At 35.1% G+C, this 12,958-nt stretch overlaps 1 protein-coding gene and 1 pseudogene across 2 annotated transcripts; both read right to left on the minus strand.

The window, feature by feature from the left end:
* Positions 1–287: 287 nt before the first annotated feature.
* Positions 288–4,308, minus strand: LOC145591341 (serine/threonine-protein kinase-like protein At3g51990 pseudogene; annotated as a pseudogene). Its single transcript, XR_014102298.1, has 2 exons — positions 2,555–4,308; positions 288–466 (listed from the first exon to the last, which is right to left on the minus strand). The product of XR_014102298.1 is annotated as a serine/threonine-protein kinase-like protein At3g51990 pseudogene (transcript).
* Positions 4,309–6,268: 1,960 nt separating this feature from the next.
* On the minus strand, positions 6,269–12,934 carry LOC145592889 (pentatricopeptide repeat-containing protein At1g71210, mitochondrial-like). Its single transcript, XM_081649401.1, has 2 exons — positions 9,884–12,934; positions 6,269–7,155 (listed from the first exon to the last, which is right to left on the minus strand). Exon 1 carries the CDS (start codon positions 12,541–12,543, stop codon positions 9,919–9,921), a length of 2,625 nt encoding a protein of 874 aa, XP_081505527.1. The 5' UTR covers positions 12,544–12,934; the 3' UTR covers positions 6,269–7,155; positions 9,884–9,918.
* Positions 12,935–12,958: the final 24 nt, after the last annotated feature.

Genomic DNA, 12,958 nt, shown 5'->3' on the forward strand with positions numbered 1-12,958 from the left:
CTATTTTTTTGGATAGTCGATACTTGATAATGCTTTAAAATTAAAGGTTATAATCCAGTTCAAATTTTATGGAGGGTTTTCTTTGCAAGTATGTGATATACATGACAACTTACAATAATCACATTGTAGTAGTTGGGAAATCAACAGGATGAAGTTTGAATTAAAAAAGGATAGTAGTTAGCATTTTAGCCAGAAAAATGGCAAATCATTTGCATAAAAATCAAATTCAAATATAAAGAGCATCCTATATTCTTATCTAGTGACATCTAAAGCTTACCTACACAAAAATTGACAATTCTATACCTCTTCTATCTGTTGCGGATCGAGGGCTCCTTCCCCTTCTTCCCATTCCGATTCGTATTTTTCTCATGACCAATATGAGCTCGAAGCTTCTTTCGTAACTCCCGGAACTTCTTCGTAGTGGCTCCCTTCCATGCCTCATTTAATAGGGAACCTCAAAGTGGCTCTATTTGAAGAAACATTATCCATTAATTTAAAATAAATGAGAGTTAGACAACTTAAATGGATGTAATAAATTAATTAATCCTAATACAAATTGTAAGAAGAGTTTAACAAAGAAAAAGCCAATCAAAGTCGAGACAAAAAGTAAACAACCCTCTGTAGACTGCAGGAGAAAGGTGAAATTGAGTGCCTTTTGACATTTTGTTGTTGATTTTTTTACCCAAATCTAATTATTTTATTCCATCAATCATGCAAATGTTGGCCCTTCTAATTGTACCATTTTCTTTTCATGATTGTGCTTAATGCATCGAGAAAGAATATAAGGCTTAGCTTTTTTATTTGTACTTTGTAACAATATATTGCTTTATTTGGTTCCTTTATCTTTTTTTTTTTTCCCCTTTTTTGGCGTGTGTGGGGTAAAACTCTCTTTTGACAAAATAACTTTCTTTGATTGATCAATCACTTGATGCATTGATTTTAAATTGAGTAGACTTGGTAGCAAACTCGTTTCATTTCAGAATAATTGCAACAGTTAAATTATTATATTTATTATTTTACAAGTGTAAACATTAAATTAGCAATTATATAATAATAATGAAAAAAAATAACAAGCTTTAAAATAATTTTATCAAAATATACATTAATATGAATTTTCAAAATTTAACATGATAACATTTTACTTCCTCCATTTCTATTTAATTGACATGTTTGATTTAGGCACATATATTAAGGAGAGGAGAGAGAGTGAGAGAGAATGATAAAGCAAGTGAGGTAGCTTGTAAATGCAAGGTAAAAAACTTACCCCAAAAAAAAAAACGTGTCAACTAAAAAAATACTTCCTAAAAAGGAATACGTATCAACTAAAAAAAAAACGAAGGTAGTATAAAAAAAAAAAGATTACTCTTGTAAATTTACAATATGAATTGCATAAAAGTCAAATTGTTGCGACAAATCTGAGATGAAAAGAACAAAAAGAAATTATTGCTTTTCAGGACTAGTGTAAACTAATATGACCATTTATTTAGGATAGATCCATGAAAAAAAAAAAAAAGACACATTGACCCATAATATGAGTGCATCTTACTCAACATAACTTGAAAACTCAACACAAATTAAGAAAAAGCACGTGACCATAATTATAGGAGGTGCTACTTAATCTCTTCACATAATGCTTCTTGCTACTGACATTATTACTAATTTGAGTTATTCACCTGTTTTCTTATGGTCTCCATAATTACAACTAAATCAAGAGTTTAGAATAAGGAATTTATATAAATATTCTATCAAACATAATAAATTATGAAGCATCAAATTTCATATTGTTTAAACAAGTAACAAATGTCACTCAGAAGCTAAAAATAAAACCATTAACAATTGTGCATCTTTCCTCGAAAAAAATATATAAATCAGCAGTTAAAAATCACCTAGACAGATCCATAATTTTCTCGAATAATAGTCAAAGTACGAGTCTGTAATTGCATTTGCAAGATGTTACTCGGGGAGTAGTAAGTATCACATAGGTTATTTTTGTTAAGTATGCAAACAAATAGTGTTAGCTTCTTGAATCTTGACCACAATGAAGTTCATCTGAAGGACACTGATCTGTCTGTATTGCACGTGTTTTATACCATATAATCAACTATACAGAAGAGCTAATCAATAAGATGTTTCAAATTTAATTTTCTATGGATTGAAGGGGAAATGACAAACTGATTACATGCTACAAAACACTGATTACAATAGTCACACTCTACATCATCTAGCCAATGTTCAATCGAGCAAATCATGCAATAGACTATACAACAGCTCAACCATGGATACTCAGATGGGACATTTTCCACATTGTATCCCAAAACTATATATTGAGCTAATAAATCTATCAACATTTCAATGAACAGGCTGCCTCAGCAAACAATGAAGTAATGAACAAATTAACAGCTGATGGAAACATACACAAAGAACACAAGATTAATCTACAACATCAACAAGCAATACAAGAATACAAGCTTACAATCGAGTTTAATGATGAAAGACATCCAAGATAGATGTAGTTCAATCGATGAATCTCATTAACATGGTGAAGAAAACATACCAGTCCGTCTCATTGACCAAATCATGATCTTTTATTGTCCCTTAAACTCCTTCGCAATTGAGAAAGACTTCCACCATCATTGTAACGAACAAGAGAAGAATTCCTTCCCATGTCACTATATCTTTCACTTCCAAATCTTAAACTTGAACTATGTTTAGCTGTCTGCTGTTTTTGCTCCTTCACATCCTCTCCTCCATATTCAGAATCCAAGTCAGGTTCTGCCAACAAATCCAACAAATTGTTCCTGATCCCCAAATCCGAATAAACCCTCCTCGGATTCTTCAATGGCTTTGCAAATTTACCATCCACATCAACCAAATTCCCACATTCCAATCCCCTAAACCTTGAACTCAAATTCCCATTTGTCAACCCAACAGGCTGCCCCACATTCTCCACCATCAAGCACGGATTAACCAACCCGTTCCACGAATGCAAAGGAACCAACTTACTCAATCTATCAAGAGCCTCAACAACCTCCCTCATCGACGGCCTTCTCTCCCTATTAGACCTCACACATTTCGCCGCAATCACAGCCAATTGCTTCCTAACCATCTGATCCTTTGGAGGAGGGATCTTAGGATCATAAATAGCTAAAAGCTTCCCTTTTCTTACCAAAGGGATAGCCCAATCCACTACTGAGGGTGGTGAATACCCAATATCAATAGCTTTTCTACCACTTATAATCTCCAACAACAATATTCCAAAACTAAATACATCAGTTTTTGTACTCAAATTATCAGGAGTCACATAACATGGATCCAAATAACCAATTGTTCCGGCCGGAGGCGTGGACCGGAGTCGAAAATCGTCTACATTACACCTTAATGCAAGCCCAAAATCCCCTAATCTAGCATTGTAATATCTATCAAGCAACACATTTGCAGACTTTATATCTCTATGAATCACAGGTGGAAATTGTGAATGTAGGGTTTCAACAGCTTTTGCAATTTGCAATGCTAATTTAATCCTACGACCCCAATTGGGTACCTTTGAATTCTTGTGCAAATAATCATATAAAGTACCATTACACATAAATTCAACAACAAGTAATCTAGAAGCTTCATTAACATTATTATTAATTGCAGTAAAACCCACTAAATTTACAAACCTGGGGTTATGAATATTCGACAAAATGTTGATTTCATTATCAAATTCATCATTAAATGATGATGAAGAAGATTGTTGGGGTCTTCTAGAAGGTTTCTTGACAGCTAAAAGACGACCAGAAGGAAGAAGAGCTTTATAAACAAGGCCATGGCTTCCTCTACCTAGAAGTTTCTGGTCTGAAAAATTATTTGTAGCTGCTACAAGATCACTGTACTTAAACTCTGTGATTTTTATGGGTTTTTCATGGGAATTTTTATCTGGGATTTCTTGTTTTTGTCTGTTGGAAGATGGGTTTTTCTGGGAATTTGAAACTTCAATGGATGATTCAGCTTTGCAAGAGAGATAACCCATCAAGAACCAATCTTTTTGGAGAAAGAAAGAAAATTGAAGAACTGGGTTTTATAAAATTCAAGAATCCATGGGGATTGTGGAATTTATTTAATTTTCTGGGATTTTTGTGAATAAAGATTGTATTTTTATTAATTTTTTTCCCTGTTTTATCTCTCTGTTTTTGGGAGCAGAGAGAAAGGGGAATGACTTTAATTTTGCTCAGCTGTTGCCTTTAGGAGGGGAGGGTGGAATAAGGTGGGGTACCATTTTTACCAAATTAAAATTCCAAAATATTTGCTGATGGTAGGAGTAATTAAGTATATGTCCCATTTAGTTTAAAAAAATTGATGGGGTTTATTATAAAAATTCTCAGGTGTTTTTGAGTGTACACCATTTAACAATGTATCATCATTAATACTTCGTAATTCATTGCTATTTTGTTGTTTGTTTGCTTTAATTATCAGAATGGGGTAAAAATAGTGTAATTCTGAGTACACTTGGAAAAATATTTGACAGTTTCTGTAAAGTAAAAAAAAAAAAAAAAAAAATCATTGGAATTAATTTCATAGATTAAATTTTACTGAAATAATTTCTGCAAGTCAAATTGGTAATGCTAGTGTTGAGGCTGTACTGTGGTCATGCAAGAGAATGGTTGTAGTAAAATATTGTGGTCATAAAGACATGGTGGATTTGTTTGAATAGGTAATTTGTATTTGTTGACCCTCTGGTAGATTGTAGCACTAGTACTTTAAAAAATTAAAAGATTCAAAAAAGTAAAAGTGTTATTTGAAATTGTTTTAATAGTATGTGATCCAAAATTGGTTTGATAAAGGGTGCAAAATTTTGGCATGTATAATTATTTGTATTTTACATTTCTAAGTACATAAGTTTTGCACAATACACTTGACTTGTGATTTGGGCAAATGTTTAATATTGAAATCAAAATATTTGACTAATGGATTGTTTGGTTGACATAAAAACACGTGAGAAGTGAAACTTTCAAGGAATTGCAAGTTTTGTGTGATGTTTGATTGATAAAAAATTTGGTGAAATGGGGGAGGTAGAACTTCCTAAGAATTTTGAATTCCCACAAAATATAGAAATTTACTTGCCTTAATCCCCTCTTAAAAATTCTCATAAAAAGTTACTTCCCTCGTTGTTAACCAAACAATTCATGAATTCTCATAAACTTACAATTTATGATAAATTCTAATTCCCATAAATTCTACAATCATGTGGACTACCAAATCACCATTAGTTCGCGTAGGAAGTTATGCTAATAAAGCTAGTTACAGATACCATCAAACTTCCATAGTCATAACCCATATCAGGAAATTTCCAGACATTGTTGGCCAAACACTAGTTTCATTACGCGGTAGACAAACAAGTTTGGACTTAACAAAAAGATTGAAAGGACAAGAATGTTTACTTGAACTTGCAACTTTGAGTTTGGTCTTTATTCCTCAGTTGAACAACCAGCACTAAAGTCTTAGTCAGACCATGCATGAAAACAATCAACTCGTCTAAAGAATATGAGAAGTTTTCACACTAGAATCTTTCTACTAAATGAAGCAAAAGTAATCATCATCTTCCATTGAATTTCTTGCTTTCAACAACCTTTCACATTTCACCTTCCAGTTTTCAGAACTACGGAATACTAATTAGTGATCCGTTATTACAGAACTGTAATGCATTTGATTGTATTTTTTCGATCCTGAGTAGATGTCACCACGATAATGATGTTGAATATGTATTAATAGTTAGGCTTAAACTGTACTGATGGTAACCGCCACTTCCTATCGTCCTTGGTTTGGCAATGTTGCAGGGTCCCCAGCTCTCTTTAACCTACTGACAATGATATCAGAAATGAATATGCTTCTGATTTGAGCTTGCTTAAGTGACCAAAGGAACTGATAATCATACCCTAAAGGAAAATGGTGGTCCAAATGTTTGGTTAGGAGTCACTTGAAAGCTTAACAGAAATATCCATTTCATTTGTACCAGAAATAGAGGATTCTTTCCCAATTTATCAGAAGGGATTAGCCCTAAGCAAAGAACACCATGTTTCTCACTTTCCAGATGTAGTCTGCCCTTTCGTTCCGGAGATATTATGTAAACAAATTACCATTGACAAAAGTAAACTACAATAAAGACAGACAAGCAGACAACCAGAGAGCATATTTAAAAAAATGTGATCACCTGAGAACATTCCAGAATCAGATCACACTTTGCATTTTCATGCCCATGATTATTACATCTAAAATTTTGAAGACAATTCACATCCTCTATTAAGGAAACGGGACTGCAATTACATCAGAAACCTGAGATGATAACAAACGACGAGAAAATGCACACTACAACAACAACAACAACAACAACAAAGCCTTGGTCCCAAAATGATTTGGGGTAGAGAATGCACACTCCAATGAGATATTTGAGGACATGTCACTCCTTTTTATTTAAGCCCATTTTCTTCTTCCAACAAAATGTCTAGCCTATTCAGTACTAATCATGTTGTTTGCATCTGTGTAACTAGATGAATTATCCATCTAAAAGATGATAGATTTCCTTAAAAAATAGGACTTTAACTGTTGCGTAGATATTCCTGAAGCTAATATAAATACAACAAAAATTAGCTATTCACAAGTTTGTAATAGCAATCTTGTCAATAGAGCAAAAAAAATCCTGATACAATTACCAGAAGCAGTATCCTGAAAAAGTTCACCATCTGTATTAGCTTGAATCTGAATGACAGGTTGAATACTTGGAAGAAGCACTTGTATATCGAGTGTCAAAATTCAAAGAGCTATTTCAAAGAAATGGAGAATGATCTGACACCATGCTCAACTACCAGGCCCCGACTTCAGTATGATTCCAATACGCCACAATTAGTAGAAGAGTGTAACAAGTTAAAATTCTTTTGGGATGCTGATCAAGAACTCCAAAAACATTCTAGTTCTTGGACAAGCATGGGCAAGCAAGGTCTCACAATTGCAACAAAAACTCGTATAACTAATTATGTACCACTGAAGTAAAGGAAAACATGAGTTTCACCTTTCTGCCTTGTAATAACAATTTTTTTTCTAACAAAGAGACCTATTTGGATCCAATAGTCATCCAAAGAGCTTCCTCCAGCAAGTAAAATATGAGTTTTATTCATTTGCCTATATATAAAAGTTTAGATTCATGAAATCAGCAAAAGAATACTAAACAGTACAGCAGCAAAGTAATACAGTACGGTATATTCTAAAAGAAAGAAAGGAATAGTTGAGAAGAAATATCCAAAAGGTTACATAATGCAAGCGTCCAAAAACTTGAGATATGTTATATGTAGATTCAACTAAACTTCCTACAGTTCCTAGGTAGTTGCCTTCAGATTGTGACTTCCTAAAATCAAATTTCAGTTTCCTTCCCAAAAAAGAAAAAAATAAATAAATAAAAAAAACTAAAATTAGTCCCTTACCAGTAAGCTGGAAATTGGTTTCCAAAAAAAAAAAAGTAAGCTGGAAATTTGTTTTGGTCAGGCCTAAAGTCAATGTCATTTTCTATTAGAATTTTCTATTAGTATAAAGAAAGAAGAAAACTAGGAAGTAAAGACAATTGCTAGAATCAAGACTGTTCTTTGTGCAAAAAAAGACTGTTCCAATTATGAAGACCCAGTGAATAATACACAACCTCAAGGCGGGGGAATAAATAATACGAGTAGTTCATATTCTCTTTGGAAAACAGAAGAGGAAAGGCTCAGACTAAATTTAGAAATCCAGATAAACAAGCTCCTAAATATTACAGTCCAAAAAATGAGGGTGGTGAGATGCACTTGAGAATGCCACCATGCATAATCTCCAATGTCCAAGTCAACCGAGTGATCCTACCCCTCGTCCTAACATCAAGCCATTCAGACCAAACTTCAGCTGGTAATTATCCCCAGCAGGGCCACCTCAGTAGAAATCTGAAAATTAACTTAAAGGGAATGCTATAGCCCACAAGAGAAAATCAAGAGCTGAAAAGAGGCAGGTCAAAGTGTCAAACTCAGGACATGAAGCATTCTCATTACATCCATTTCAGTTCCAATTCTTTTAGACAGCATCCATCTACCATCCAAAGAGACTATTGTACGGTACTTAGGACAGCCCCTATGCCTACCTACAGAGAATTTAGGACATCAAAACAAAAGGACAAGTCTATGAAAATTCAAAGGAATACTCTCTGGAAAGTGACAACTCAAGAAACAGAGAAACTTGTGGATCAGAATATAGTAGTAACCAAACAGGCTACTTAAGCTCATCAATGCATACTTCTCAAGATTTTGGTTGTGAAAGAGAAGGTGAGGAGCTATATCAGTTTGTTGGGATTCAGTAGTTAGGTTAGACAGCATCTCCAGACACCCCTTCCCCCTTTTCCCACCCTAATTTTGGAGAAGAACCTCAAGTACACCTTAGCAGGCTTTTCTACAGTCAAAAAACTAATTTATAAGAGTAATTAGCATTGATGCACATTTTGAAATGTAACCAATTTGAATTTGCACTGTGATGGCCATGCCTTTTATCCCCCTTTGTTTATGCTCATCATAAGCCTTTAGTTTCCTTTACCAATCATTACAAGCATCTTGAAGTGCTGTTAAAAATTGATACATTTCATGAAACAAGCAATAGACAAAGAACGAAAGAAGTCTCCCTATAAAAGTCTCCCCTAGAAAAGCCCTATTATTGAGTTTAAACATGCTATTGATATAAGGAACTTCCTGAGTAAGAACATGACACAGGTTCCACTAAAACAAACACAAGGAAGAAACGTTCAAAACTTAACATCTAATTCATATGCTCATCAATTCATCATACACTTCTACATATTCCGTTGGATAACTAAATTACATTCTCCTTGAACATTTCAGGGGTACACGAGCTTTGTTCAATAACAATTTTGAGGCACAATCACTAGAACAACTCATTACTCAAATAAGGATCTTAAAACACAAGTCAGATCATGGACCATAACCTGTATTATTTTATTACCTAAACAAGGCAGCAGGATCCCAGCATAACAAAGAATCCCTTCCCCATGCTATCAATACAGAATAGCTCAACTGTCCCCTACTAGGACTTTGATTCTCAGCAAGTCAGCATACTCAATATCAAGGTCAAAGCCATGCATTAAAACTTAGATTTACATGAGCTATGGCTCTCATCTTAAACAAGATTTATTTGTACATCGTTTATCAGACCTACGTAGGCTACCATCTAAACCAATTTAGAAGTATCTATTACCCAAAGATTCCTAAGCCAGTCTATCCATAATCTGCTTTTAACCAGCAGCTACTGACCGTTTACTAAAAGAGCATTCTTTGCCGGAGTTGGTGTCAAAAACCAAAAGATGTAACTACTACCATATATAGGAGAATGTAGTAAATTGACTTAAAAAGGTTGATGACTAGATGGTATTTTTTTAAGGGGTAATGATGAAATAGTTAGTAATCATAGATTACACATTAGCAGAATCACACTGGAAAATGGGTGTATCAAATGCAGTTTGTATTGCTAGGCATAAATTATTCTTTGAAGTGGATAGACAATTTGTGGCTGATGCAACTTAACTACAGCACCAGCTTGAGAATTGTTGTGGTTACATCTAGTTCTTTCTGATAGATACTATCAAGTTCAATTGGAATATCTATTTCTATTTTGATATTTGATTAGCATTTGTAATGTACTGTACATATTAAACTATGAACGGAGGGATCAATTTAAAAGAAGCTGCATATGGTCCCCCATTATCTTTGAGTGGCCCCAGCTTAAAAGGATCTAGTGCAATATGGAGTATCACTTAAACAAAACATAAAATGGCACAGATAGTAAGAGGCACAAGAATCTACTACCAAAAAAAAAAACTAGTTACCTGTGCTTTATTGGTTTCTAACCGCGTAATTTTCTTCAAATGAACAGGTGTGTGCATTCAGTTGGAACATATCCTTGCCGTAACATTTGGTCTGCCCACAGTTCAGCTTCAGCAATCCTACCATGTTTGTAGAGGCCATGTACAATTATGTCATAAGTCCATCTATTTGGTTGATACCCTTTGAAACACAACCGCTTAAACAATTGGCAGGCTTCATCTATCTTATTGATGCTTAATTTTCTCAACATCATGTTATAAGAGAAAAGATCAAGAGGAAAGCATTTCTGAATAACTTCTTCCAAGTCCTCAGCCTTAGAATCCAATGAAACATGGCCAGAAAACACATCAATTAATTGGCCAAGCATTGCACTACTAGGTGTCTCATTAGACACATCCCTTGAGCGAAGCCAAGCCTTGTATAAATCTCCAGAACGCATAGCATGCAACAAAAGTATATTGCCAAGGAATGATGAAACCTTACGTCCGGCTTTCTCAAGGTCATTAATTAATTCAATCGCGTCATCATATCTCTTTTCAGAGCAACACAACTTTACAAGCTCCTCATAACTTTGCAGGCTAGGGATCAGGCCATTGTTCCTCGCTTGCTTCAATAAGGCTGTTGCAAAGTCGGTTTTCCCAGATTTGCAAAGGCCAACCACCATGGTATTGTACATCTTCCTTCCCGCCCATCTTTTTCTGCTGAGGTCATCAAAGAAGCTTAGTGCATCAGCTATCCTTCCGCTTTTCAGGTAACACTTTAGCATGAAAAGATCTGAGTTCAAATTAGGGACAATGCCAGTTTTCTCCATCATTTCATAAACTGCTCTACCAAGCTCAGGCCTTCTGGCATGCCCTGCCCCATAGATAAAGTAACTGAAAATACGCTGGTCACATCCAAAGCGAGACAGCTGCTTTTCCAACAAATTCAGAAAGTGCTTCTCTGGATTATCCATTTCACAAACACAACGAATGGCAGCTTTAAACAATTTGTGTGATGGTGCATAACCTTTATCTTGCATTTCAATGATAAGTCTAGAAGCAAGGTCCCCCCTGCTGGCCTTATTGAAACCACATATCAAGTATGAATATGTACTTTCACTGGGTGTTTTATTTAATCTGTTTAGCTCTGCATGGATCAAGTAACCATCTTCAACCCTTTTAGCTATACAAAGGGCTCTAATAAATTTCTCATATGCAGCGTTAGATGGAATAAATTTACGTTCCAAGGCGAACATAGTTAGGTCCTTCATTTTATCAAGCTTACCCTCCCTACATAATGCATCTGCAAGTACAGAGAAGGTCCTCTTGCCGGGAAAGTAACCCTGTTTCATTGAGTTCTTCAGCATTTGATATGCTTCATCAGTACTTCCATCACCACACAGAGTGTTTATAACATAATTATACACCAGACTATGTGGAGTAAGCCCAAATTCAGCCCTCATCTCATACAATTCGAGTACAACATCCATCATTCCAGCCTTGCAAAAAAAGCACAAAACAGCATTCATGGTCACCTTATCAGGCACAATTTGGCACTCCTTCATATCCAACAACAAATCACAAACCTCTTTAAGACGATTTTCCTTAAGAAGCCTACATATCAAAACATTGTACCTGAACACTTCAGGAATGTACCCTTCCTCACACTTTTTGGTGCGGAAAAAATCCACAGCAGAATCTAATTTCCCAGCTTGCACAAGATTCTTAATCCAAACACCATATGCCTCTTGCAAAGGAAAAGCTCCCATCTCCCCAAACTCCTGGATCAACATACCAGCATGCGAAAACATCTTCTCCTTACAAAGTGCATTCACAAGAACACCAAAAATACGCCCTGGAAACACCTCATCATCATTCAATAACTCGCGAAAATACTTCTCCGCCTCTTCTATTTGTCCCTGCTTACACAAGCTCTTCATCACAATACCATGAGTAACAACATTCTGATGCCCCCTCATCCTAATTTGCTCTAACACGACATTCATTACATCGAAACACCCTTCCTCCACCAACGAATTCAACAAAATATGGTAACCAACCTCATCCAAATCGAGCCCGTGAAAGCGCATTTTACCAAACACTTGGAGTGCAACATCAATTTTACCAGCTAAAGCATACCCCATCACAAGCATATCATTAAACCTAACTCTATGCATAGTTCTCTGCTTAGTAAAACTATCTAACAAATCTACCATCATAGAAGTAAGCTTAGCACGACCCAAAATCTTAAAAAGTGAAACACAAGTAGCTTGAGTATGATTAAAATAAGGTTGTCTACCAGCCCAATCAAAGAATTTCAAACAACTTAAAATATCATCTTTCTTATAATTAAGTACCTGTAAAACGAACGATTCTGTCAATGAAATACCCATATCTTCAATGCCCAAATCCATCTTTCTGGAAGAAATAAGATCGTCATCACTTCTATTCAAAATCGAAAAAATCCTGTCAAAAACTGGGTTTTTTGAGGTTCTGAACCAATCCCTAAAAGTAGAAGCAATTTCTTTAGATTCTGCAGATGGGTCTGCAAATTGGTATCGAATTATAGATGGATTTGAAAGAGGGTGCGCAGAAGATGAAGAAGTGAAGGAATTTGTGAGGAAAAGAGGCGAGAGAAAAGGCCTGGTTCTGGAAATGTATCTGAGTTTTGGTGACAGCATAATTTGATAATAAAGATTGAATTTGTAATGGCATAAATATTGACAAAAATGGTGTCTTTTTCTTCTTCTGGGGTTTAAGATTGAGATACAAAAATGGTGTTTTTCAATTGGGTTTTGGGATTAAGAATTGATTGAAATTCCCATTGAAATTGGGAATGTTGGATTGAAGAGAGAGAGAAAAAGCTCTGTTTTTTCTGCTTCTAGTGAGTTGCTAGAAGCAGGCGGTTCATAGGAAAAGAATAAGGAAGAAAAACGAAGGGAGGAGGGAAAGTGGTAAGGAAGACAGAATTCGTAGATGTGTTCGTGTTCATGGATTCGGTTTGAATTCTAATTGTTATATGGGTTTGGTTTTGGTATTTGGATTTGGACATGTTATACTGTTAAAAGAGGTGTGCCTAGGGCTGTAAAAACACAT

The sequence above is a fragment of the Chenopodium album genome, chromosome 18 (genome assembly GCF_948465745.1).
Source record: "Chenopodium album chromosome 18, dcCheAlbu1.1, whole genome shotgun sequence".
In the NCBI taxonomy this organism is placed as follows: domain Eukaryota; kingdom Viridiplantae; phylum Streptophyta; class Magnoliopsida; order Caryophyllales; family Amaranthaceae; genus Chenopodium; species Chenopodium album.

Excerpts from the sequence above, each read along its gene's own strand:
- LOC145592889 (XM_081649401.1), bottom strand. The coding sequence starts at position 12,543 with ATGCTGTCACCAAAACTCAGATACATTTCCAGAACCAGGCCTTTTCTC.